The sequence below is a fragment of the Lepeophtheirus salmonis genome, chromosome 8 (assembly GCF_016086655.4).
Source record: "Lepeophtheirus salmonis chromosome 8, UVic_Lsal_1.4, whole genome shotgun sequence".
NCBI lineage: Eukaryota > Metazoa > Arthropoda > Copepoda > Siphonostomatoida > Caligidae > Lepeophtheirus > Lepeophtheirus salmonis.
The window spans coordinates 4671502-4699189 of NC_052138.2; the positions used below are offsets into that span (position 1 = coordinate 4671502).

At 33.8% G+C, this 27688-nt stretch overlaps 4 protein-coding genes and 1 non-coding gene across 7 annotated transcripts; 2 read left to right on the forward strand and 3 right to left on the reverse strand.

Moving 5' to 3' along the window:
* Positions 1 to 1971: 1971 nt before the first annotated feature.
* On the forward strand, positions 1972 to 6064 carry LOC121123481 (hemicentin-1-like). Of its 2 annotated transcripts, XM_071890714.1 has the most exons (3): positions 1972 to 2031; positions 2137 to 2567; positions 2637 to 6064. In XM_071890714.1, exons 2-3 carry the CDS (start codon positions 2564 to 2566, stop codon positions 5120 to 5122), a joined length of 2490 nt encoding a protein of 829 aa, XP_071746815.1. In that variant the 5' UTR covers positions 1972 to 2031; positions 2137 to 2563; the 3' UTR covers positions 5123 to 6064. The 2 variants fall into 2 exon arrangements, with proteins under 2 accessions (XP_071746815.1, XP_040574536.1); XM_040718602.2 differs by having other exon boundaries at positions 1974 to 2567.
* On the forward strand, positions 2637 to 7932 carry LOC121123482 (matrix-remodeling-associated protein 5). Its single transcript, XM_040718603.2, has 2 exons — positions 2637 to 6610; positions 6670 to 7932. The coding sequence occupies exons 1-2, from the start codon at positions 5404 to 5406 to the stop codon at positions 7683 to 7685; spliced, it is 2223 nt and encodes a 740-aa protein (XP_040574537.1). The 5' UTR covers positions 2637 to 5403; the 3' UTR covers positions 7686 to 7932.
* A 6952-nt stretch (positions 7933 to 14884) lies between these two features.
* On the reverse strand, positions 14885 to 20313 carry DhpD (guanine deaminase). 2 transcript variants are annotated; one of them, XM_040718882.2, is made up of 5 exons: positions 18201 to 18575; positions 17912 to 18141; positions 17328 to 17854; positions 16917 to 17262; positions 14885 to 15355 (listed from the first exon to the last, which is right to left on the reverse strand). In XM_040718882.2, exons 1-4 carry the CDS (start codon positions 18466 to 18468, stop codon positions 16932 to 16934), a joined length of 1356 nt encoding a protein of 451 aa, XP_040574816.1. In that variant the 5' UTR covers positions 18469 to 18575; the 3' UTR covers positions 14885 to 15355; positions 16917 to 16931. The 2 variants fall into 2 exon arrangements, with proteins under 2 accessions (XP_040574816.1, XP_040574817.1); XM_040718883.2 differs by lacking the exon at positions 14885 to 15355 and adding an exon at positions 20176 to 20313 and having other exon boundaries at positions 16828 to 17262; positions 18201 to 18474.
* TRNASTOP-UCA (transfer RNA opal suppressor (anticodon UCA)) lies at positions 16616 to 16702 on the reverse strand. Its single transcript has one exon. It is a non-coding gene; the product is annotated as a tRNA-Sec (tRNA).
* A 2648-nt stretch (positions 20314 to 22961) lies between the features above and the next one.
* LOC121123750 (TBC1 domain family member 17) lies at positions 22962 to 27398 on the reverse strand. Its single transcript, XM_040718881.2, has 5 exons — positions 27039 to 27398; positions 25803 to 26101; positions 25510 to 25719; positions 25089 to 25449; positions 22962 to 25026 (listed from the first exon to the last, which is right to left on the reverse strand). Exons 1-5 carry the CDS (start codon positions 27156 to 27158, stop codon positions 23932 to 23934), a joined length of 2085 nt encoding a protein of 694 aa, XP_040574815.1. The 5' UTR covers positions 27159 to 27398; the 3' UTR covers positions 22962 to 23931.
* Positions 27399 to 27688: the final 290 nt, after the last annotated feature.

Sequence of the window (27688 nt, forward strand, 5' to 3'; positions counted from 1 at the left end):
TTCGTCTCAAAAACAATGTGAACGACCCCATAGCATTGGTCAAGTACCACAAGTTGGGAACCACTGATATAACTATTTATAGAAAGTTACATTTAATTTTGGCCGTTTTCTTTTTTTAGATATATGGACTCTACATAGTACTGTATGAGTCTCTCGTTCATCATTCACTTTGAATTATTACTCATTTATTCATCCTAATTCCTTCAACATGACGTCTCTACACAAAAGGCCATTAATTAATTAATGGATGCAGGAATGACTCGGCTCATTTATTTATATGTGTCATATGAGCAAAAGATATCATACTATTCTTTAATATATCATCACACTACATACATGCAGACAATGTAGAACTTTCGCTAAGCTTCAGCTCCCGTTTGTGATGAAATTTGTGTGTATTTTGGGCATGTGAAAAAAAGAAAGAAACGGAAAATCAACATGGATACCCTAACAATTCGAAGAATGCTTTGGGTGAGAGCAGCTTAGCTGTCATGACGTTCTATTAGATCAGCTACGTTCAGCTGTGACTAGGAAGGAGTGAAAGTAATAAAAAAGGGCATTAGCATGAATTAGCCGGAAGTCGATCGGGCAAAACCATCAAGATTACTCTCCGCCTTTTATGAGCACACACGAACGTTCTATCAGGTTCTGAATATAATTGAAAGTAGTAGGAAAGGAAGTTCCCTACTCAGGAGTAGTTGAATAATAATGTCAACACCTGGGGGAAAGGCAATCCATTCTTCAGATTAGAGATTCCAAAATAATGGGCAAGCTAAAAAATACACCAGATTTTCAATACTACATATATATAGGGACTGTTTAACGTCCGGCATTTAGCAACCGAGTTTGTTAACAATTACAAGCATTTTTCATTAATATTAAGTAAAATAGTTAACTATGAGCTCTCAATATGCTATCTAAAATTTTAAAAAACTTAAACTTGACTGTCTATCAATAATTTATCCCTCTATTGCTTAGTTTTATAATATATCTAACCCTAATATGTATTCAAAAGATGTTATTACATCGTTATAGAATCTTACTTTGATAGAGTAGATAAAATTTAACTATTACTATGGAAAGAAACATATTTGTCTTTAAATATAGAATTTTTTTCGTCCCTACTCGATCAAAAAATAAAAGTAATAACAGTAAAAATATGGCTATTTTAAGGGATTTTAAGTGGATATTACTTTGATTATAATCAGTTATCAGGGTTTATCATTAGCATCAAGTATCATTCAATCAGTTTTTTTATTCACAAAGCCATTTTTTTAGAGTTTTATCAGGATTTATTGGGAACTTGTTCATTTGTTGTAGTAAAAATGTCAACTTTAGGGCCCTAAAATGGCCTCTCCTTATGTTACAATGCAATTTATGACGTCAATGAAAGTTTTTTTATATTTAAAATATACAATCTTACAACTATGTTGATTTAAATATTAAAATTACTCCACATGTAGCTGTATATAAGTGGTGCTTGCTGCCTTAGTTGTACTGTAGTGAGCATTACCCCCAGCTTTGAAGAGAGACGCGCCACTGGGTTGTTGAAACGTATTCACACACAAAATACTTGTATGTAATACATACTAAGAATTGTCCGGGAATGACTCATCTTTTTCAACAGGCATAAAATAGTATATGAAACCCAAGGAAAGAAGAGAAAATCTTTAGATAATAATTATTGTAATAGAGTTAATTTGATAGAATGACTTGGTTTGTGTATTATTTGCAATGAAGTGAGTAAATGCAGCTAGTGCATTGCTTTTTTACTATGTAAGTCCTTGACAGTATTGATTGGCATAGGTCCAATGTGTTAAAGGGTTACTATCTGCATACCTAAAATCCAATAGACACTTTTGATTATTTAGCATAAATTATACTTGGCTTTTAAGAGAGATAAAACGAGTTTTATGTACTATAATAATAAGATAAGTTTGTGTAGCAAGAGCAAAGTATGTTAAGAACTCTGCAGTTGATCCTGGGCTTGTGAGTTGGTGCCTATACTATATATTATGATGATGGGTAAAAGTAAGTCTGAAAAACATATCGTTGAAAATGAACAGACAACTTTTATCCTCTATTTTTTATTATTGTTTTTCTTTAACTCCCTCGTTCATTTTCTTTTTTATGGAGTGCGTGTAAAGGCAAAGATTGAGTCGTCTCGTGAGTACTACTGAGTTATAGTGAGGACTGAGGACTAAAGAGTGAGGAAGGAGCTGAATGGAAGAGCGCGTCCAAAAAGGAGGGAGGTAGACGTAGTTGTAAGCGCTCCGTCATCATCAAACTCACCATCATCTTCTTCATCCAAGCCCACCTTAGTTGCTCAGTCATTGCTGTGTCTTCTGGTTTGCTGCGGTTAGTTTCGTTCGCTCTGCTCTTTCTTCTCACTCTCTCTCTCTCCCCTGGAACATCCCTTCCCTCATCATTCATCAAGAACGAGTTCTAATCATTTCTTCTGTCTGGAGTTCTGGAATGTTTTTCTGAGCCCTGAAGCCTCTCCTTTTCACGAGCATTTGAAAAGGGGAATGAGAAGAAGAGACATCCATTGTCATTAACAGCTATGGGTAGGATCTCTCATTACTAGAGACCAATGTATTTACTTGAGCAACCACCCTTTTATTTCTTCTTTGCAGTAAACAGTAATATTGAGCGAATTCAATGGCACAGTGGACTTCTCCTCATTCTTTTGCCGACCCTGATTTTGGCACACCTATCGCTACTGGGACAAGAAGAAGATCCCCTTGAAAACGGTGCAATTCTTTCCTATTCCGAATCTCTAACCCTAGTGTGTCCTCCCCTCTCGGAGTGGCGCATCAACGGCACAAAGCCTGCCTCCCAAGAGTCAACTCTATCCTTTTCCTCACCCCCTCAATCCACGCTCAAAATCGAATGCCTCTCCTCCAATAAATCTGAAGGGAGTGTTTCTTACTCCTTCCTCTATTTATCACAGCTGAATGAGACATTGGACCCTCCGCCGCCCATCTCCTCCCTTTCTCTCAAACCAAAAACAGTTCTCACATATGAAGAAACTACTTCTCTGACCTGCTCTTTGGACGAGACGCAGGATGAAGGCGTCTCATATTCCTTTGTATGGTTGAAAAATGGAGAAATAGTCAGTGAGTCCTCAGGCTCCACGTTCCTTTTGAGAAATGTGACTCAATCCGCTACCTACGGTTGCCTTCTCAAAGATAAAGACTTGTCCTCTTTGGCCTATGAGGAAACTCATGTACTTGTACCTTCTAAAATAATATCTCCGAAAGAAAATGAACAAACTATCTACCTCTTGCCTGGCAGCTCCTATAAAGAAGTGTGTACTGCAAACACACCTAGTGTAAAGTGGATTCAAAATGGAGAAGCGCTCTCTGTTTCTTCTGAATTCATACTCCAAAATGTTTCTGAGGATACGGATTTGATATGTATTGCAGATAATGAATTAGGGCAAGATGAAAGAAAGATTCATCTCATAGTTGTTTCACCTTCCGTGGGTCCGGAAACACAAAAAATCAATATCTATCAGGATGAATCCAAAGATTTAACTTGTAAAGCTGAAATAGATGAAAGACTGATATCTTCCTCCCTTCTTCATTATAAATGGTATTTGAATGGATCTCTTCTGGAAAATTATGGAAAAGACCATTTTAGAATTGATTCAGCTAGTGATGGCGATATTTCAGGAAACTATACTTGTGTCATTGAAACTCCAGTTGAGGACGTAAAGGTTGAATATAATGTCCTAGTAGTATCCGCACCTGTAATTGATTCTCAATTTTCTAAAACCTTAAAAGTACTCAAGAAAAGTCCTTATCCATCAGTGCAGTGCTCTGCACATGGGGATCCTGAACCTAGGGTTTCTTGGATCTGGAGCGTCGACGATAAGGAAGTCATTGTGAATGAGTCTACGCTTTTAAGTTTAAACACATCATTAGCGATTGACTCTACGATCTTCACATGTCAGGCTGAAAGTGTACATGGACTCACTCAAAGAAATTTCACTCTAAGAGCTTTTGAACCAACTTTTGTCTTACAAAATGATACAACAATAAGTGTAAATGCAAGTGGAAAAGTTATCCTAAAGTGTGAATCCGCTGTAGATCCACGACTTGAGTCTTCATCATCCATTACTTGGCTCAAAGACAATAAGCCTTTACAGCATTTTATAACAAAGGATGATGAAGTTTTGATTCCTTATCTTCATTTAGATCATGGAGGAATGTATTCTTGTTTAACAAGAACTCCTCTTGAAAGTGTTTTAGTAGTTCAAAAATTAGTGGTTCTTGTTGAAACTCCAGTGATTAAACTTCCAGTAAACGTAAAGAGAGTTACTGAAGGCTCTGACGTTAGTATAACTTGCAATGCATCCGGTGTTCCACATCCATCTATTCATTGGAAGAAAGATGCAGACAATATAAAAGTTTCAGATGGTGAAAATTTAATAATAAGACATATTGGAGTGGGGGACACTGGGCATTATTCCTGCCTCGCCGTCAATGAATATGGAAGTAAACAAGAGTCTTTATCAATCGAAGTGTATAATAAGACTACAGTTGCTGTTGATAAAGAGACGCTCATATCTGAGACGAGTGACCTTGTTGTCTTGGAATGCCCAGTCCGATTGGACAAGAGATTAAATATTGTTTCCATAACATGGTATAAGGATGGACTCAATGAGTCCATATCCAATGAAACAAAGTTAGTGATTCGAAATGCTACCAAGGAGGATCAAGGGACCTATATCTGTAGGGTGGAAACCCCCGTAGACGTTGTGAATCAAACACTTCGATTGACTGTTTTAAGTGAGGGTCCTTCTTTTCTATCTACAGAAGAAGATATTAGAACATTGGAGGGAACTAATGTAACTGTGAACTGCCAAGCCAATGGATTGCCCATTCCTAAAATATCATGGACTAACAATGGTGTACAGATATTGAAAGGGGATGATCGGCGTACAGTGAGCCCTCTTGGTGATTTGACAATTCATTATGTGAGTTTGAATGATCAAGGAAATTATACTTGTACTGCAACTAATATATACGGTAGTATTTCCACCCAATCCACCATTGAGGTCATTCTACGCTCCAAAATGGCAACCGATTTTAAAAAAGTAAAAAAATGTGATTAAAAACGTTCGTGAAAACGTTGTATTGGACTGCGATGTAGTATATGATTCACGCTTAGATCGTGAGATTGAACTCCTTTGGAAGAAGGATAATTTACCCATCCGCATCAATAGAAGCAAATATATAGCTGCAGATAATTCTCTCAAAGTTTATAATCTTGATATCTCAGACCAGGGAACTTATGAGTGCCAAGTGAATACACCCTTTGAATCCATAAGCTCTAAGACTGCCTTAATTGTTAGTGGAGAGCCCCCAAAAATAGTTTCCGAGTTTAAAAAAGGTAATGCTCGATGAAGGAGAAGATTTACGCTTGGAGTGTCTTGTCAGAGGTGTTCCTCGTCCTACATTAGTATGGTACTTCCAAGATGCTCCTCTTACCAATGCATATGTTCACGAGATTGCTACTGCATCAAAAGTTTTTAGAGAGTCTCGTGTTATTGTCAAGAACGTAACTAAGGCTAACGATGGTGTATACCAGTGTCGCGCAGATAATGATTACGGAACAGGAGTTGCTAAATTTTCCAGAGTAAATGTTCTTAGACGAACACGTGCAACCATATCAGAGAGTGGAGAGATTTCAATTCATGCTGGTACTAATTTGAAAATTCCTTGTAACATTGAAAAAGACCAAATGAATCAAATTACCAATATTCAATGGGTGAAGCCCTTTAAGGTCGGGGCGAAAGATCGTATTGATTTTGGTGTGGATGGATCTTTAAGTATTCAAGATGTTCAAAAACGTCATTCTGGAGAATATAGGTGTCTTGTCACCACTATCTTGGATAAAGCCAATAGTTCTGTGACTGTTTCTGTGAACGTGAATGCTCCTTTCATTACATCTTTTACGGGTGAAAATCAGATGATTTTCCAAGGAGAAAGTCTTTCACTGTTTTGTAATAGCAATGGTATACCCAAGCCCATCATTTCATGGAATTTTAATAAAACCGATACGAAGATTGATAACAATGCTGAATTCAAAATACTCAATGCAATTGCTTCTGACTCGGGAAGTTATGAATGCGTTGCAAAGAATCAGTATGGAGAGACTCGAAAGATAATATTTGTTAGAGTTATTCAAGTCCCGCCAGTAGATGAAGAAGTAGCTGTAGATGATGGGGAACCGGCAGATTTATATTGTATTAAGCCCAACAACTATGTACATATTCAATGGAGAGATCCTAAAGAACAAAATATATCTGACTATGACTCAGAAACAGGAGTTCTTCACTTTAAATCCGTGAATCAAGAGAACATTGGTGAATATTCCTGCATTATTTCATTAAATAATGGAAGATCTCGAGCTATAAAGAGGCATCTGAGAATAAAGCCTGAAATAATTATGAGTAGAAACAATACTTTGGTTGAGATTACTGAAGGTAAGAACCTTACTTTAGAATGCAACGTTCTTCCTGGAATCGGAGCTAAGCGATTGTGGAAACATAACGAGAATATTATTATCCCTGGTGGGAATCGAGAGGTTTCGAACAGAGGTAAAGGTTAATACTTATCTCAACTCACGCCATTATTTATTTTGATTATTTTATTACAGGGGGTTTACTGACTATAGAAGATATACGCCAGGATGAGGATTCTGGGAAATACGTTTGTATCGCTATAGCAGATTTTGGAAAGGATACGATTGAATACACAGTGCATGTGGATCCGATTCCAGTGTCAAAAAAGGAAGTTTCCTGTACAGAATCTCACTCTAACCCTATTTTTCTGTTTGATGTAATCCGAACTGGAAATGAGAGCGTTCTCATTCGTTGGGAGTTTCCAGACTTGTTCAACACTTCATGTTATGAGGCATTATTTTTGACGTGGTGGACAGACGAAAAGGATAGCCCTTTTTCAGAAGAGTTTTTTTCCTTTTCAACCAGGAAAACTACGCTTACAGGACTGGACGAAAACTTGCATTATTATGTCCAGATTAATTTAAAGGAAAAAACAAGTTCCAAGAGCATATTTGGAGAAACTCGTAGTTTCTACCTAAGGGATTTACCGTTTGAGAGTATTTCCCACTTGGATTCGAATGAGACATCCTCAGACTTTATAGCATTGCTATCTTCCACCTCCATTGTGATTCTGATCTCTATACTCTTTGTTCTACTCATTTTAATTGCAGCTGTATCATTTTTATACTATAAGAACAAACTCGTGTGCTGTGGTCATCACTTTGGGAATGATTCAAAAATTAGAAAAAGGACTAATATCTATAATCCTGACTTTAGAGATTTCCAGCTTATTCAAAGTCCTGCTCGAGGTATAGATGATTTTATGCAAAATCTTGCACCTCAATGGCCAGAACCTGAACCACCAGCTAAATTAGGTGGTGACGAGGATGATGAATCTGCTGCTTTCATCAAAATTCAACAGCCCTCTCAGAACAACATGCAACAATCCAATAACAGTCAAGCTCATCATCATCATCATCACAATCGTCACCCAAGTCAGAATAATTCTATTTCTAGTTCCTGGTCATCTCTTTTTAATATGCCTATTGATCCTGCTACTGTGAGGATGAATGCAAATAATAAATCCAGATTTAGTGGTTTTGTAACTTAATGTTTAGATCAATGATAATTATTGTTCACTTCATACAAATGATTACTTTTTCTTTCTTTTTTGTAACTATTTAATGAGGACATTTGGATTGTCTTTTTTTTGTGATGGAAATCCGCGCGCATAACAATTTTTGTTGAATTAAAAAAATGAGCTTTTTTTTACTACTTACAAAGTTATCTTATATTTTTTGTATTACTTCATAAATAAATACATACAGTTATATAATAAAAATCATTTACAAATTAAATGGCACTTGATTATACTCTTTGGCAAAATTGCAGGAATAGGATTATATTTCAACATATATTAAATCAGTGGTTGAAAGGTTTTGGTGAGATGAATAATATATTATTCAGAATAAGCGTGGATTCATAGCTGTTACAAGTAGTATTGTGTCGGTCCTTATTTGGGACGAAGACTACAGTCCCTAAAACTTATAAATTTCGGCCCTTGATTACGTCACTTATCTTTTTTAATCAGTTCTAGCACTGACAGTACGAAGGACCGATACAACACACGTTATAAGCTTATAAGTTTCATGGAACGAATTTGTCCGGGGATCCATCCCCAGTCATTGGTTTGATTATATTCTGTATCTCCATCCAGAGTTGTAGTATCCCCCTTGAAATTTCGTCTCTTGAACAGCATCCATTTACATGGACCCACGGTTTTGATGGAGCGAGCATTGCGGATGCTTCTTACTCTTTTTCGACTTTTTGTAAACTTTTTTATTTCTTTTCTCATTTTCTGACCCTTGAAGGCAATTAGCGTACATGAAGAGGGATCATTTGAATTTTCGAAATGCTTCATGGCATCGATAAGAGCCCGTTCTTCCAAACTGATTTCCTTGTCCTTCGTAGTGTCTCCCCTTAGTACTCTACATATCTCAATTGTACGAGCTACCTTCGGATGATCATCGAAGAAGAAGACGGGGAAGTTGGAGAGAGAGGATTCATCGATGATGTTTAGTAAGTCTTTGCAAGAGGTGATGGTTGCACTTTGGCCACAATCTATTAAAAAGGTGGATAGCACTAAAAATATAATAACTGGATGTCTATACACACTCATGGTTAGGCCTGGAGTGAGATTTTGCTCTTGGATTTGATTGCCTTTATAACATCCGTTTATAAGTTGATAATGACTAATTGGGATTATCATTCTTCTTAAATGTATGTTGGAAGGGGATTTTCTTTCGTTATGTGGTGTATGCAGAAGTAATTAAGTATTGCTTCAGGCAACAGTTCTTGAGAAACAAGAAAAGTTGTACATATTTGCAAAGATAGAGCGCCCACATTTTATTAAGGCATTTTCAAATGGTTTATAAGCGAAGCTGACGTGTATTTGCGAAATTCCCTGCTTGTTATTCACCCAATTGAAGGAATCCCTCAAAATATAGCAAATGCAATATTTTGAGGGATTCCTTCAAATAAATTGTGAATGCTAGTGTGGGGCAGTGCCTTATGAGTTATGTCTTTGCCTTCCTTGCATCATGTCATTGAAAGAGGAATTAAATAATAAGTTGTTGATAAATGCTTCCGGCTTCTTCAATTAACTCTTCAATTTGTTCCAAATAGTACTCTATATAAGTCAACAACCATCACATAAAGTGAAAGTGCGTCAATAATTTCATTCATTGAATCTCTTGCATCATGTGTTTTATTATTAATCTCAATATACCTTATGTAATTTCCAAGAGAATGAATCATAACTAGAGATACAGTTAAAATACCTAGATTCGTGACTTGATATTATAAGATTTTCGTTTTAAGAAGTACTACCTTACATTGGTAATTTCCATCTGGCATATTATGGTAATGACTTTTATTAATAACAGTGATTTTGTATTAATCATACGGATCCTGGAGATAAATCATATTAAAAAATAACTTTTTCGGGATCAAAAGTGATGTTTAAGTGGCTTATTTTTAGTACATATATATAATTAAATCTTAGGAGCATTATTTATTAAATACATTCTTATTTTTAAAAAAATCATCCCCAGAAATTTAGTTCAAATTTTGAAGAGGGAAAAGCAATGACCTGATTTACTGTTACCTTCCTAGGTACAAATACATAATAATATCTACGGATTCTATTCTTACTCATGACTTATCTATAAACACCATAAGACCAGGTCGCCCATAAATCATATCCGTCTCCCATCCATCACTAAACATCTCGACTTCCCAGACCTCCCTGTACAGCGGTACACAAAAACATTAACCCCATGACGTCTCAACAAATCCCTATTCCTAAATGAAAATGTCAAGGCATGAATTTTGGAGGGAATGTATTAACTTGGGACACTTAACCGTTTCCTGTTAGTAAACTCCCATGAAAAATTAAGTACAGGAATAATCATGCTAGAAAAATAAAATTGATGCTATCAGATTTAATGTTATGCAAGAATGTTAAACTTAGCACATTTGTTTTAATCGGGTAATTGGAACCGGATTTATTCTCGAAAACCCAACATTTTTAAGACCTTTGCAAACTTGTTTTATTGACTTTTGGGGAAAGGAAGTTATGTTGCTGCACCCTGTGCATTAGCAGGGGCGCACCCAGAGGGGGATATAGATCCCCCCCAAAAAAAAAAAAAAATTCAAAAAAATTGGTAAAAAAACTCACTATACAAATTATGAGTACAATACTAAGATAAAAGAGAAAATTATGTTTATTCGACGGTAGGCCATTCATATATATATTATATTAAATTTTAAATCTGTACCCTTGAAATAAAAAAGTAAATATAACATCTATGAATGAAATTGTAACGAGACAAAAACAGGAGTTTTTATCGAAGTTTTCAAGCGTGCCACTCGGATAAATAGTATATCAATTGGAAATTTTGATAAAATTAGAACTATATAAATTTTATATATTGATCCAAAATATTCCCAAATTAATTATTATGAGTATTTAACTTGTGATTTTTCTTTGTATGTCAGGCATTGATTCTCGAGTTCAATTCAGATGACGGTGACGGTGTAGGTAGTAGCGTTGTATCATGCATTGCTGCTCTCGAACACTTTTTCCAGTACATGGATGAAGCATCACACCTATTGGCCAAAATTAAATCATCGGCATTACTTAACACTCGAGAGGTACTTTGTCAAATGACAGATATCACCAAACGTATTTGTTCCAGTTCAAAGCTTTTGTCAAGGCTTACGAGAAAAAACATAGATCTTCACGGCTCACAAGATACTTATAATGAAGAACTAAGACAATCTTTGCAGTTATCAGAATTACCGTCTTTAGATCCTGGTTTACGCTCACGAAAGTTAAGTGATACCCAGCGCCGATATTTGATAGTTAAAAGGCCATATCAGCTAAAACTCAAGAATTCCCCAAGAACAATACAATTTCGACACAAAAATAACAACAATTTTCTGTTCTATGGTACAACGAGTTTCCGATGATAGAGCATAGCATGGATAAAGATGCTGCATATTATTTTGCTTGCTCTCTCTTTCAGCTGCATAATAGCGAAAATGCATGGCTGAGAAATTGTGTATTATCCGGGAGTAAGATGAAAAGTGCTGGGAAGCAAAAGAAGGTCAAATTAAGTGTGCACTTGTCATTTAACGATCATAGAGAAGCCATAGCAAACCCCCCCCCCCAAAAAAAAAAAAAAAATTTCATGAAATTCAAGTCAAAAAAGGCTTAAAATGACCATATTTTCGATAAAACTCCAAATTTTGTGTATATCTCGCACAGTTTTCAGATCAATTATGCCACGTTGATGTGCTGGTTGATAAGTCTCGTCGTAACCTACAGATTTAAGAAGAAGTGGATCAACTTGATAGTACTAAAGTTGTTGAAATTTTGATGGCTCTTGTAAAAACGTTAGCTAGACAGAACATCCTTTGTGTGGAGATGGCCCTAATGAATCTAATGGATACTTCAAATAAATTGTAAATCTTTTATTTCGACATTGTCCAACGATGAAACACTGGTGAGAAAACAGAAACCAGAGAGCGCATTTTGTTTTCTATATGTCATGGTAATCCCAGAACGAGATGATAGACATCCTGAGTACTGAGGTACAAACGACATTAATGCTGCAGGAATGTCCGGAGTATCTGCTGACACAGCACCTGATCTATCTCGTTATGATCAAATGACTGCAAGATACGTGAAAGATATGACACCTTATGAAAGCTTGTTGCCTCTTAAACATACAAAGAGTAAATCTGGGCAAGATTCAGCCAAGGATATTATTTCAGTAATATCGAACAACCAACTGGATACAAACAAGATAGTTTCATAGTCATAAGAGAGATCTGGATATTTTCAAATATCTAATTGACTGATAAGTATTCATCACAAAGTGTATCTCTATTCTGATGGAAACATACACAAGTCTCAAAATTCTTTTATCTAGACACCTGATCGATATGTTCCTTCAGATTTATCTATATAAATGTTTGTATATAGAAATATTATTTGATCTTAACTCATAAATATAGGGCGTCAATGTCTCCTGCCGACTTTTTTAAGTGTATATATTATAGTAGGTATGTGAATCTTATAATAAAATTCCTTAAGTGGATGTTGGAGTGTTTAAAAATAGTTTTTATGGCTATTTTGTGGTATGTACAGTATGTAACACGTAGCACACGTACGTTGTAGACATTAGACATACAAATATATATACGTCTGTTTGGCTAAAAAAAACTCGTTATTTTCCAATTCCGAAGTCAATTCTCAAAAGATATTAAATATATTTGACTATGATTAAAGATGGGATTTTTGTAAGAGCACAAGGAGAAGGCAGGAGGGAGACATATGGTGTCCCTGAATTAAGACGATGTTAAGATCAGCTGGCTGTTATATGATTTTATGGGGCGAAAAGGAATTGTTGCGATGGAGAAGAGAACATTCTACATTTTAAATAACATCATTATATTTAAAAACATATATAATTTACACCAAAGATACGCAATTTTCTTCTTTTAGAGGAAGATGTTAACACGCCCACGACTTATTAAATAATGAACAAAAAAGAAGAAGGAGCACAAGCATTAACCCTTTTTCTTTCTTTAATTTTTAATTCCGGATAATGGGGGTACTAATAATTTAAAATGTATTTTCATTAATAATTACCAAGTAGTTATATGATCTATTCACGTTGTTTCTTTCTTTAATTTTTAAAGGAAGTTTTTTCAATACAAGCATGTCAACTCTACACAAACCAATATAGTATAAGGGGAAAAAAGGATTATAATTTAGTTCAACTCATTAAGAAAAAGGAAAGTACTTGATATAAAATTTAAAAAGATGAAAGTAATTTTAAATGAATTTTAGCAAGGCGCTAAAATGCTCCCTGGTTCATCAAATTATATTATTATTATTTTAAAGCTGTTATATAATTATTTGTTTATTCTTGAGGAGAGAACGTCTATGTATTGAGTGAGTAGCTACGTGTAATTGTCCTCGTGAAAAACGAAAAGTAAAACCAAGGATTTTTTAGGAAGTTATCTTCTATTTTATTAAAACACAATTTGTATTTTACCCACGCCTAACAACTCGGGGTAATACTAATAATTTAAAATGAATTTTCATCAATAATTCACAAGTAGTCTATTCAAGTTGACGATATGACATACTAAATCATGTTATTAATTGTATTATCAATATATATATATAAAAGCACATTCCAACGGATACTCTAATCCCTAATGCAAATAGTTTTCATTTTTTATCGATAGGCTTAGTAATGACGTCATCTCAAAACATATATGTATACTAATAAGTCTTTAATTTAATTAAAAATAATAAGATTGCTTAGTTCTTAAAGGATAACCGAATGCAATATTATTGCAAGTAAAGCATAACTTCCTTTTTTCAAATGGTTACAAAACAAGTATTATTAATCAGAAAAGTTTATTTTGTTTCATAATGATGAGTCACATTGAAAGTTTTATTTTACAGAGTTTTGAAAGTCATATCATATAACTGACGTCCCAAATTGTTCATAAACGGAACATTGATATTTTAATAATTGATTTTTTTTTTTCATTTTCATATTTCACTTTAAATAACTTTACATTTAGGGGTCTTAAATGAATGGTTATTTTATATCAAAAGATACATTATTTAATTGTACAATATCTTATTTTATCACTACGGATGATTAGTTAATTAAATAATTAGATATTGATAATTTTCCAAAGATCTTAAAAATTGTGTTTTTTTCTTAAATAAATCATATTCCAATTCTCCGATTTAAACAAACTACCCCAATTTAAAATTCTTGCAGGACACAAGATTTGACAGCACTACTTGGAGCTTTCAATCACCATTATTTGTGAAGTAAATTGCCTTCAAAAGAATTTAACAAATTTCAAACAGTAAAAATGAGTTGAAAAAATCTTTTTTTCGTAAATACGAAATTGAAGCAATTAACGGGTTTTCTTAAATCGCACAAATAAAAACTCAGAGGCTTAGTTGATTTTTGTTTAAATTGATAAAATAATCTGTCAAACATTTTTTTGGAGATATTCCTTTACGACAGCAAATGCACAACTCCAACACATGATAGCAATTAACTATATTTCCAAGAAAACGTACGCAGGTTTCTTTATCAACCCTTTAAATGCGAGACATACCTTCTGTGTTCATTGGGCCCATATGTGTTCTTCGGTATCTTTTTATGCCTTAGGGAAAAAATATAAAGGCACTTTATGATGTATCTTGCTAGCAAATAATAATAATTCATAATAAAATCAATTACATATATAGAGCATTTTTACTGACGTCATAAATTGCATTATAATTTAAATTGACAAATTTCCAATAAATCTTTATTAAACTCCATCAAATGGCTTTATGAATATATAAAAAAAAAAAGACTTAAAATTGCATTGAATACTACTTGATGCCAATGATAATCCGTCATATTTGAATATAATTGAAGGAATGCGTACTAAAAATCCCTATAAAATATCTAAATTTGTACAATTATTATTATTTTATGATGGATTAGGGGCGAAAAAAGTCGGATGATAAGAGAAAAATATCTTATTTCCATTGTAATAGTTAATTTTTATCTATAATATGGAGATTAACGATGTAATAACATAATTTAATACATTTTAGGGTCAAATTCAGGTATATAGATGTAAATCGTGTGAACTATTTAGCTGCCCGTTTTTTTGGAATGGCTAATCTGAAGAATGAATTTACTTTTCCTCAGCTGTTCCCATTATTATTTAACTCCTGAGTATTTATATTCATTTCCTACTAGTATAAAGTAGTTACTAGTTCGTGTGACTAATAAAATAACAAAAGTAGCAATGAGGGTTTGTTCGATAGTTGTAAGCAGTCCTTGTGGGACTCAGAGTAGAATTGCGGATCGACGTCAGAGTCATCCTTCCCAATATTCTTGTTCACTCCCTTCTCCCCCTCCTCTCTCATCACAGCTGATTGTAGCTGATCTCATGAAACGTCATGACAGCTAAATTGCTCTCCTTCAAGACTTTCTTCAAATTGTCAGGGTGTCCATGTTGATTTTCGCTTTCTTTTTTAACATACTCAAAATACACACGATTTCCATCACTATATATATTTTACACAACTAGGCAATGAAGACATATATTGTGATCGGTGGTAAGGGATTCTTAACAAGCGGGCAAAGTCTGGAATCCGAGTGCATTTTGTACGGCCTGCAAAAATTATATAATGATAAAATTAAAATATATGCACTTAATGTTGGTACAGTTAGCCTAAATTGGATTTTATAGCAAGACTGATATACACTACAGGGGCGTCCGCAGAATTATATATATTGTTTTAAGGGGGAGCTCGGTTTTTAATATTATATTTTGTGGCTCCATAATCAAACACCTTTACGTCAACTAACATGACATTCACGCTAAATTATTAACAAGTAAAATTGATCCAGCGACCGATTTCAGTGTTTCCTGGTTAGATCCTATATTTATATTTTTTAAAGTTTTCTCTGAGATTAATGTGGCGAAAAATTGTACTAAAATCACTCATTAGCACTTAAATCATATAATGCTGATTGCTGTAACCGTGCAAACTTTAAAAAGATAGCTCGTAACTCACGAGTAAATTAGTCATTAGAATAATATCTACAAATAAAAATTATCAAACGTCACAGATTTTGGTCATCCTTATACTATTTACGGTCCAATTAAAATTAAAGGCAATATTTTATTAGTCTGGCCCGCTAGATGATATTTTCATCTCATTTTGGCTAACAGCCAAAAACTGCTGAGAACCCATGGCTTAGTCCCTTTAATTTGTTGGTCTCATTTTGAAAGCCAATAATTCACTATTTTCCTTAATATGAATAAAAAAAAAGATTTAATTGTAATAAAATTTGTTTGTGTAAGCCTCTCCCTAAATGATCAATACCAAAAATGCTGACGTATTTTTAAATAAATTTTTTTTTTTTGGTACTAGAATTTTTTTTTTAAATTACAAAAATTCAAAAATTTTCACTACCGCATAATTTGATAAAATGATGTTTTTTCAGAAAATAAATCCTCTAAATATATTTCTGTTCCCCTAATTAGGCGTAAAATTTTAGTAAAAGGAAAAAATTACTAGATTGGGGGAAGGGGTAAAGCCCCACCCCATGCGGACGCCCCTGTACAAATATTCAACTTATTTGGCGGAGGTAAAAAAGAATGACGTTTTATTTTAAATTTCTACACATAGTTTTTTCATTACAAAAAAAGATATTATTTTCATATAATATGCTCGAAAAAGAAAAAAATTGACAAGTTCAGAGTTAATTTTCGCTTTAACAAAATAAATGAGACGATTTTAAGTTTACTTGATAAAACTTGGGTGCCAACTACTAATTGACGAGTGTTGTTTAAGGCAACATCATTACAAGAAATCTTCGTACAAAAGGTACCATATCAAAACTTTCATATCATCGATAAATATTACGCCTAGAGGGTGGAATCGAACCACTCTGCCGTTAAGCAGCTACAGGTTTGAAGCCTGCACACCGGACCACCGAAGATCATCCAGGCATTCAGTGGTAATAAATTTTAAGTATATATAGAACATTAATACAAAAAAAGTTACTTTGAATGTTTCAATTGATAGTGTCTGGTTTTTCCCTAAAAACATAATATAACTTTAAATCCTTTTAAACTTATTTTTTATGTTTATATTTGCGAGACATTTCAAAAAGTTGAATAATCAGAATACATTTTACATTTTGTTCATTATAATAATATGTACTTTTTTTATTTCATTTCAGATTACATCGCCATCTGTTGTAGATTTTACGCATTTTCCATTTACAAAAACTTGTTTTATATTTCTGTCATCCCCGAGATATATAAATTTATGTACTATCTCCTTTATGGACTCATGACCGAATAATTTGGTAGCTTTATTCACTTTTGAACTCATTTCAATAATGAGAGCGTCAAATTTATAGCCCAGATCAATTACTCCAACTTTGTCTGCGATACAAGCTACTTTGGCAGATCCCCTTGTGGCGAAGTAAAGTGCATCTTCAAAAGTCAAATATTCGTTTGAATATTCCGTAAGCATAAGATTTTTATTGGTTATCATTGCGAACCTATTGGGATATGTTTATCATATAGGGGATAATACATATTTCACATTAGTTTGGATATTTAATACCTCATGGCATTGATTAATGATGGAGAATATCCTCCGCTGCAGTCTGTTCCAAGTCCAATTTTATCAATGCCTTTAGATATAAATTTTTTCACGTCCATGCATCCACTCATTATTGAATTATTAGAATTTGGACAGTGTACAATTCCAGCATTCCTTTCTTTAAACAAAGCAATCTCCGTATCCGTCAAATATGTACCATGTGCCATTATGGTCCTTTCTGTTAAAAGTCCATGACAATCATACGCATCTGCATAGTGTTTAGAGGACTTTTCTAACTCGGCAACCCATTGAATTTCCTGCTTGCATTCAGAGATATGAGATTGTACTCGAACACCTGTTTTTGAAACTATGTCCCCTAATCCAATCAAGAGCTCTTTATCACAGGTTGGAACAAATCGAGGTGTTACAACCGGCTCTACCAGCTCGGATTTACGATTCAAAATCTCATGAACAAAGAGATTTGTTTCATTGAGAGAGTCTTGAGTAGTTTCTTGGTAATTCTCCGGACAATTTCGATTCATGTTTACCTTTAAAAAAAGGTAATTTGGTCATAATGAGTTAGGATTTGAAATTACCCTACTTACTTTCCCGACAAAGGCTCTTTGACCCATTCTTTCTGCCACATCACAGAGTATTTCTGAAGCTTCTCGATGTATTGTAGCGAAGTAGACTGCAGTAGTCGTTCCATAGCTCAAAGTAGTATCAACGACATCGTTGTAAGTTCTTTTTGCAAAATCCACGTCAGAGAATCTTGCCTCCACGGGAAATGTATATTTATTAAGCCATTGAATTAGTGGAAGATCCATACCCAGACCTAATGATAAAGAAAAATGAACACTCGACTTTTAGACCATAATGGTTCAATGATTAAACCATTATTTGGGAACTGTGATGCATGAATATGCGTGTCAATAAATCCCGGTAGAAGGAATTCATTCCTGGAGTCTAATTCAATCACTTTTTCAATACTGTACTTTTCCTTTGCACTTTTTATAGCATCTGAAGTGGCTCTTTGGCACTCAACGATGGATCCAGATCTCGACTCAATAACAAGTAAGTAATTCTCTCTAATTCTCAATTTCCTATCATCAGAGACATCAATTATCGTTCCACGTATTCCATAGTGTTCGTACAAAGTCATATCGAGCTTATAAAGTGATCAAATTTATAAACAATATTAAAATAACTTATATGTTTTTCAGTATTAGATACTTTTTCAAATGATTCATTCAAATACGAGTTTCCTCTCTAACAGGGTGGACATTTTTATTCATTCTGATAATATTTTATGTACATAATACATACGTTAGTAACAATTTGGAGCAGAAGTCAGTTTAGAAATAAATTTTATGATGACATAATATTCTTTAAAATATACACATAGCATTGAGGCCAATATCTCAGACCATTGGCTCAAATTACATTAAGTTGTACTGTCTATGAGACTATATTTATTCCCTCAATTTCCTGGATTTTTCTCACAAGTAGGGTTGGATCGGTCTAAAGAGACTGCAGTCCTATCAGTCCGGTCCTAATCAAATGTATCAGTCCTAGGACCGGTCCTGATCGGTCTTTTATTGTAACTATAATAGCTGAAATGATGTATTTACTATGTCGAAATTTGACAATTCCACATAACCTCTTTAAAGATTGGATAGCTGAAGTTAAAAGTAGGAGCTGTGTGGCTAGAACTTACACGTTCCATCAATTCATTAGGTAACATTGATCATTTTCTTCGTTTTTATATATATATTATTAAATCTTAGCTATGAGTGAATAATAGCTATAAAGATAGCTAGGATCGTAGGTTTAAGAGAACGACGTATTGGACCTTAGGACCGGTAAAAATAATCGTACCGATAAAAAAAAGAATGGGAGGGGGAGACTAATTAGTGATTAGGCAATCAGTCCTTGGACCGATCCAACACTACTCACATGTAATCTTTTTATATTTAGTAAGTTAGTACTTCATAAACTTAGCTTTAAGCCGTATCTATCTATTGTCGTGATTTTAGGAAAAAATGACAAGATTCTTTTAAACCTATTGGCTATGAGTAATTTAATTTTGTATATTTAACATAAATGTATGATGGTTTATTTTTTAGTATGTAGATTATATTTAATTAAAGCCTTCTTTTTAAACTTAGAACTTCAAATATATTTCTTATATACTTCTACTTTGTCGTTTCATTAGTTATTATTCTGAGAATATGGTTCATAATTAATTACAATTTCATGGAGTGTGACGTTTTCAAATCTACTGTTATGGATAAAAAACGACTAAGTCAATTATACGTAGTATATCTTCATTAAACATTTTGGTAATAAATACTTTCGTTATATCCTCAAAAATCATAATAAAGCAGGCATATGATAATCACATCAGTATTTTAAACAATGATACCATAAGTCTTTCTCCACCCCCCTTCTCCTTGCACGCGTTTTTCTCTACAGAATTATCAACTTTGGCTATGACTCATAGCCTATGAGTTATGACCAATGGCAAATTAATATATATTAGGATAAAAAAAATAAACAAACACGACAGTGGTTTGAATGGAAGAAGTGCTAATCACTTAATTCTCTGTTATCAATTGACTCCATCAGTCTTGTCTAATATAAATCATGTATTATATTATAATTGATAACGGATAATTAAGTGATTAGCACTTCTTCCATTTTAACTACTATTGTATTTGTTTATTTTTCTTTTATCTAAATATTTAGCAAGGTTAAATTTCTATTAACCTTGATATATAGGTTATAACTTATAGGTATTATATCACTTATCAGTTTAAAAGAATCTTGCCATTTTTTCCTGTCACCATTGTAGTATATTATGTCTTACCTTATCCTTAGTCGTCCCTAAACTAAGTCGGATTATATTAGTTATATTGTTTAATCCTCTCTCTAGTTATGTTTCCCTTGTCAAGGCAAACATAATATCACAACTGTACGTTTTCTTTTTTGAGAGTCAATGCCACAGTATTGAACCTAACCCTTGGATATTAGTATTAGGTTTCAAGAAGTTGAACGTGTATGCAAGTTGTGTAGAAAACGTTATGTTAATCAGGTGTACATTTCATTGGAGGCTTACAAGAAATCAGTGTATGCATATAAATAATATGCAAGGTTGTGCCCGGTTCAGTGGTTCTTATCAGTCTCGGTTCTTTTTTATATAGGCTCAGTTTGGTAACAGGTACTTAAAACAAGGGGCGTCGATAGAAATTTTGGACCCAGAGAATTATATTAGATACAAACAGGGCCGTAGCTACCTTATACACAGAGTGCACACTGCCCCAAGTTCCAGCAGGGGGCCCAAAAACAGGTATAAAGGGGGCCTCAGTTTAAAATGTATAAGCGTAAGGGGGGCGGGGCATAGTGAAGTTTGGGAAACCCTTGCTTAAGAAATATTATTATTATTATATTATAGCGGACCTGGATCCATAATCTACAATATGCAACTTGTATAAGCAAATTGTACAAGTTGCAACCAGAAAATGAGATGAATAATCTAGAGTACTTGGGACGAGGTTGATGCAATAATTGAATATTCTATGGATGATCGATATATTAATGATGTAACTTTCGACTATTTTAATACAAATTAATGAAATATGTGTATTCTGTGGGACTATGAAGTTCAAATGGCCACAGTTATATTACTCATAAATACATAATAATCATGTAATTTAAATAGATCAAAATGATATGAAAATATCAATTAATTCTGATGATGTAGTTAAATAATCCCTTTTAAGAAAAAGGAATTTAAACTTATTCTAGGTGCTTGACTTGTAGTTATATACACAATATATTAATTTTATTTTACTTATATTAATTAGGCCTGTTCGACACCACGTTAGAAAATCGGATATTTTTTCTGGTAAATGTATTTTATATAGGAAAATAATCCTTACAACTCCTGGAACGTACACGATTATATACAAGGAAGGCAATATAACTAGAAGGGTTACTATTCATCTTTTTTTCCTCTACCCTTCCTGTGTAGTAGGATCAAGTAAAAGAAATATCTCATTGGGATATGATACTTGAAATATCCCTTCTTATTATCAAGGTTTTTTATTAACAATCCCAAAAGCCTGTGTTGTGGGTTAACCGAGGAAGAAAATCCCGCCTCACGTTTCAACTCACCTGCTCCCGGCCAATCCCATTCGAAGAAAAAAGTGGATTCATGCCATCAAAAAAGTTCGGAAAAATTTAGATTATCAAGAAGATTAAAAAAAAGTTATAGTTGTATGCTTGCTTCATTTTTGGCCCGATGATTCCACTTACAAGTCAAAGGATAGGAATTTGAGTGGAAAGACAAAGAAAATCCCAGGTGTGAAAGTGTCGAAGCCTCGGTTAAAAGAAGGTGCTGTTCCTTGCATTTAGCCCAACTTACCCAGTTATCTGTCAGCTCCTTATTGAAAGATGCATTGAATAACTTTGAAAAAAGTCACAGTGGCCGTCCCTTCTGATGAGAAATTGGAATTAGCGAGAGAACAATGCAATTTGGCTTTCGGAGCAAGAAAACGTTCGCCAGGTTTATTAAGTTTAATGGTAGTTCTCAGAAAAACTATTTTTGAGTTTCCCATCTCCCAGAACACTTGAACGATGGATGCAGCCTTTAAAAGTTGGAACTGGATTTCATCCACATACGAAGGCTTACTTGAAGCGTAGAGTGCATTACCTTAATCGTCGAGAGCGTGTAGTGATCCTCCTCGATGAAGTTTATTGTGCTCAAAGAGTAGAGTTTTCTGGACGAAAACTTACCGGTTTGAGGGAAAATAAAGTGACAATGAAAGTGTTCTGTGGTATGATAAGTTCTCTTGGTGGTTCCTTTAATGATATTTGTAATATTCAAGAGAGTCCCACTTTGAAAAGAGAAAAAAAATCAAAGGAACAGTTGATACACTGACCTGTGAACTTGAAACTTGATGGATTTCATATCGTGGTGTCTGGAATGGATCATCATGCTACAAAATCGCAGATATGTCAAAAAAGAGTATTCTTCTAAGGGAGTTTTCTCCTATTCTATCAGTGCAGAACGGGAATTTTCAGAATTTTTGACCCAACTCATCTCTTCAAATCCATCTATAACAATTGGCTGACTGCCGGAGTGTTTCTTTTCCCGTGGTTTTGGTCGAAGGATGTGGGAAAACCAAGTGAATTTTATCAATTTAAGAAACTTATGCAGTTTCAAGGGCGTCTGTAGGATTATATATTTATTTTTTGGAGGGGGGGGGTGAATTTTTGAAAAAAATTTCAAAAATTCATAACTATTCACAAGAAATTAAATTTTTTTCGATATTTATTTACAGAAAATTATTTTTTTTGGAAAAAAAATCACATATTAAAATTTTTTACTCTACAGCATAGCTCGCCCACATGGCCAAAAAAAACTTCTGGTAGAAAGCAGTTTCCTTAATTTGGCGTGGTGAGGGACTACAACCCCTCCAGCTCACCCCCTGCAGACACCCATGAGTATGAATGTTTTCATAGTATTGGTATGATTTAAGTATGAAAAAAAACAAAATCATGACACTGGGAAACTGGTATTAATCGAATACTAAAATACAGCCATTTATGATATGACATGATCAAGATGAAGAGAGTAATTACGACACCGGGGACACTTACAAATTCTTCTTCTTTATTTATTAATTAATTATTTCTTTATATGATAAACAAATGTTCGCTTAATTATATTATATATCTATACGTATGTTATATACTAATAAATAATTATAACTCCATGAATCATAATAACATATTGGGAATAAAATATATATATTTCTTCAAAACAAAAAGGCCAAGGTTTTTTTTTTTTCATTGCAGATCATTAATGTCTTTTGGAATTTAGTAGTAGTAGTAATATAATAATAATAATAATAATAGAAAATTACTTTATATTAATATTTAATTTTAAAAATCAGTAACGAAGGAACAAATAAATAATTGATAAAAATTCCAGGGCTGCCAAAATCCAAGAAAGTTAAAAAGGTTTCTCACTTTTTCATTCCTTAAAAAAATATTTTCACAATTATAAATCACATATTAAAGTGTATAAAATACTGTACTTATCACAATTTCCCTGCATTAATTGATAATGATTGCAACGTACAGAATGAATATAAGTTATTTTAGCAATTTATATAATAATAGCAATAAACAATAATAATCTTTTTACTCCATCAACTTGAGGGAAAGTAACAAAGGAGTTGTTGCTCAAACAAGCATTCATAATACATCTTTAAATGTGTTCCATGAGTCAAATTACATATGGTATATGTGCAACAAATGTATTATAGAACAATATAATACAACTTTTAAATCTATGAAAAAAATGGGCATATGAAATTTAGATAAGTTCTACTTCCTTATCCGCACTCTCTCCTTTGGTAGTTGTCATATTTCCCTATTTGGATTGAATTTGCAATTGATTTAGATACAGGATTACATGGATTCATTCAGCATAATATTCTCTATTGTAGTAGGTTTGGATTTTCGAGTTAAACATCACCCCGAGAAAAAATATAGATACATCTTAATGACTAAACTACGGCGATCATTCAATTACTTCATATCCGAGGTCTCTTAGTCATTCAAACGAACTTCCAAAGACTAAATCATTTTCGTATGATTCTGACAATACTTCTACAGAGCTCGAGTTATCTAAGGAATTTGTTCCGTCAGAACTACGGTGTCTTCTCTTATCTTGAATGAGATTAATATTATTATTGTTGTTGGTACTGCTGTTGCCGTTACTCAATGTTTGGTGTTGATGATCTTCATGAGGATTACTCCTTGATTGAGAAAGAAGCTCCAATTTGTTAATGGAGCTACTATTGTTTTCATGTATAGGAATAGGCTTTGAAGAAGAAGAGGATTTTTTCCCATTTGTTTTTGCTTCTGCAAGAGGAGTAATGGGAGGAAGTCCTAGGATTTCACGTACTTCGTTGCTTACTCCATATTCAGGAGGTGAGCCCTTTATTTTGATGTGAAGAGCCTCTGCCTTTTTTAACACAAAGTCCAAATTTATATTATGCGCCATGTCGTTAATATGCTTGAGGATTTCCGTAAACCCAAAATTGTTTTCTAGGATAGTGCACATCTCACCATCTAAAATGGCAAGACACAAAATCAAGTGAAAATTTTTCCCTGGAAGCCCTGTCCAAAGCACTTCCCAGAGCTTCATTACATCCTTATACTTAAACTCCCTTTTAAACCAAATGAGTAGCCACCTAAAGTAAAAGTACATGTTCCCAGATTCTTTATGTTCCAAATAAGAGTAGAGTTCTGGGTTAATCAGTTTTTGAAGCTTCACAAGTTGAGCAAGTTGGGCTTTCATACCCTTTTGATCAAAATCAAAATTGGATTTCACAATGTCCATAAACCCAACAAAACACCAAAAGGCATCAACCTCATTTTGCATTACGTACAAAATAGGGGACAATAGGTCTGACATTCCCTGCACATATCCCAAGTCAAAATTATACATGACATACGTCATAAGTACATTATTTAAAATTTTGACGTTTTCATTATTGTCTCCTTCGAAGAAATGATGGTCTCGATCCGTGCGACAAATGTCTTTTTCAATTTGAACTTTTCTCTCTCTAAATGCGGCAAAATGTGATTCTTGCTTTGGTGTAATTGACTTCCACTGGGCTTTCATTTGAAAATACTCATTGACCTAGAAAAGAGAACTCCTACTTTAGTGAACATCATCAGTGAGGATTCAAACATCCATCTCACCTTGTCCTTTCTCAAGACTTCTCTTTCCTTATAAGTTGAATTAAAGTCATAATATTTCAATAAAAATTTCCAAACATCCGATCGAATAGAGTGCTCTATACCCCCTTTAAAAATTTTAACTCTTAGTTGGTCAATATCCATAACAGATCCATCATCATTGAAATGCAACTCCCAATCCAACTGACAAAGAGGGTCAGAACGGGAAACTTCTGGCAAATTTACCATCAATTTTGGTCTGGAAGTGATGACCTCAAAGCCTGCATCTACTTCATCCGTCACCTCAAAGTTGGATGTATTCAAAGTTCTTTGAATAATTTCGGCCATTTCTGCTTCAGGTCTAATTTCACTCTCATTTGATGTCCTAAAAGAAGATACTCAATAATTAAATTATTCCAGTTCCAAGCAGGATCAATCCACTCACCGAAACAAAAGACCATCAATTTTACTAAAAGCTGAGATGGTGGTTGCATAAGTGTCCATTTTGATTTCATTCAGGAAGTTCCATACGGGTTTGGCTGTGTCGTTATCAAGAAGGTTGAGCCTTGTAAGAGATTCATCTAAAGCACGAACGGATGGATCCGTTAATATGTAAAGATTTTCATCATATTTTGATTGACGGATGGAAACATATCTATAGAGAAAAATATTAAGTATTTAATTGAATCTTTTGAGCATTTGAAAATTAATTAATGTGTTTTCATTGTTTTTCCTTACTCTTTAAGTGCAAAAATAAAATCTTGGAGGGATGAATCTTTTAAGAAAATAAGAGGCTTGTGGTTTGTTCCGTCTTCTTGAATAAATACAAGACGCTCCTTCTCTAGGGGCTCGATTCTATAGCTTTTTAACTCTGCCACTTCCACTTCTAAATCTCTAGGGGGCGGAATAACTGCCCATTCTTTTGGAAGGGAAGAACCGAGAGAGGGTTCCACAAGAACTCTGGTCTCAGGATCAGGACTTCGTTTCCAAATTATGACAGCTCCGCGACATCTTCGAACCACATCCACAAGTTTAATCTAAAGAACAAGAAGAGAAAAAGGAATTCGTTAGTAATAATTGAATAAAGAGCATTTATATTGACTTCATTTTTGAAGAAGATGGTATTTTAGGGACCAACGTTGATATTTGTACTACTAAAATATACACATCAACTTCATCAAATGGCTTTATGAATAAAAAAGTACTTAAAACTTTGACTAAATACTACTTGATGTCAATGATACCCACTGAGAATGGAGTACTATAATCAAAGTAATATTGATTGAAAATCCATATAAAATCAATTAATAGGGATTTTCCGTACATATTACTTTATTCATATTCAAATATTAATGTTTGTCATTGTTATAGAGTAGTATTCAATGTGCATATAAGACATTTAATCTAAATGTCTAAATTTGTACAATTATTATTTTGTTGATCGATTAGGGACGATAAAAATATGTTTCAATCATTAAATCTACCATTTTGAACGCGTTCTAAGCCTTGAAATGGATTCACACAACTTCAAGTTATATGAGTTAACTTCGAAACACGGTCAAAGTGGTAAATTTAATGATTTAACCCCCAATATCCGTTTTAGTAGGAAATTAGTGTTTAAATCATTAACTTTATCATTTTGACCGCGTTTCGAAGTTAATTTTTATAACTCGAGGTTGTGTGAATCCACTCCAAGGCTTGAATTTGCGTGAGAAACAGTATACTCTTAGTACAATATTACTATTAGGGGCTGATATATAGTAATATATCAGATGAGGGGAGAATATATTCTTGATACACATTAAGGTTGAAGTCTTTTTAATTATCCGTCCCATTTTGACCGCCAATAGTTGACTATTTTCATTAAAAATGATTGAAAATTGGGGATTCATTGTGTATGCATCTCCCAAAATGGCAGACAAGTACAAGAATCCTGATAAGGAATATTAATGATGGAAATGATTACGAGCTCACAGATAGAGTTCCACAACAAAGTACTTCTCCTTCTTGAAGATGATCCATAAGAACAACGTCTTTATCCTGGAAGACCGTAGTCCCTTTCCGACTGGAAAGGGGTAATCCCTCGAAACTCATTGATCTCTTAGTTGAAAATCCACAGGGAAAGGGATTGGAACTGGAAGTCAATCTAACTTGGAACTCCACTCGACTAATTAGTAATTATTATGTTCCTTACAGTCAGTCACAGAAAATCTCAATTTATTGCGTGATGACGACGTTCCTCTAGCTATTTATACAACCAACATACACATAACAAACAACTTCTCTTATTACAAACAGCCTCCATTTGACATTCATTTCACATATTATAACAATAATAATATATTTCTAGTTCTGCAGTTAATAGCTACTACCTAGCTAACTCGCTCCTTTTTTCTCTTTCTTCTTCTAGCTATCTGCACTCCTTCTAGCTAACCTATATTATTTATAATAAAACGTTTTAACGTTCCATTTTGGGGCCTTAACAACCTTTTTTCATTGATATTAAGGAAAAGATGTCAAATTGTGATCATAAATTAAAGGACTTAAAACTTACTGTCCATCAAAAATCTATCCCTCTATTCCCCAATCATATTATATATCTCTAGCCTAAAATGTATTCAAAA

What these genes read in the sequence shown, in the direction of transcription:
- LOC121123482 (XM_040718603.2), top strand. Translation starts at nt 5,404, where the DNA reads ATGCTCGATGAAGGAGAAGATTTACGCTTGGAGTGTCTTGTCAGAGGT. An exon ending in TCGAGAGGTTTCGAACAGAG is followed by an intron (nt 6,611 to 6,669) that starts GTAAAGGTTAAT and finishes ATTTTATTACAG; the next exon opens with GGGGTTTACTGACTATAGAA.
- DhpD (XM_040718882.2), bottom strand. Translation starts at nt 18,468, where the DNA reads ATGACTTTGTACGAACACTATGGAATACGTGGAACGATAATTGATGTC. An exon ending in AAAGAGCCTTTGTCGGGAAA is followed by an intron (nt 17,855 to 17,911) that starts GTAAGTAGGGTA and finishes CTTTTTTTAAAG; the next exon opens with GTAAACATGAATCGAAATTG. An exon ending in TCATTAATCAATGCCATGAG is followed by an intron (nt 17,263 to 17,327) that starts GTATTAAATATC and finishes ATATCCCAATAG; the next exon opens with GTTCGCAATGATAACCAATA.
- LOC121123750 (XM_040718881.2), bottom strand. Translation starts at nt 27,158, where the DNA reads ATGAGTTTCGAGGGATTACCCCTTTCCAGTCGGAAAGGGACTACGGTC. An exon ending in TTTATTTTTGCACTTAAAGA is followed by an intron (nt 25,720 to 25,802) that starts GTAAGGAAAAAC and finishes TTTTCTCTATAG; the next exon opens with ATATGTTTCCATCCGTCAAT. An exon ending in AAGTCTTGAGAAAGGACAAG is followed by an intron (nt 25,027 to 25,088) that starts GTGAGATGGATG and finishes TCTCTTTTCTAG; the next exon opens with GTCAATGAGTATTTTCAAAT.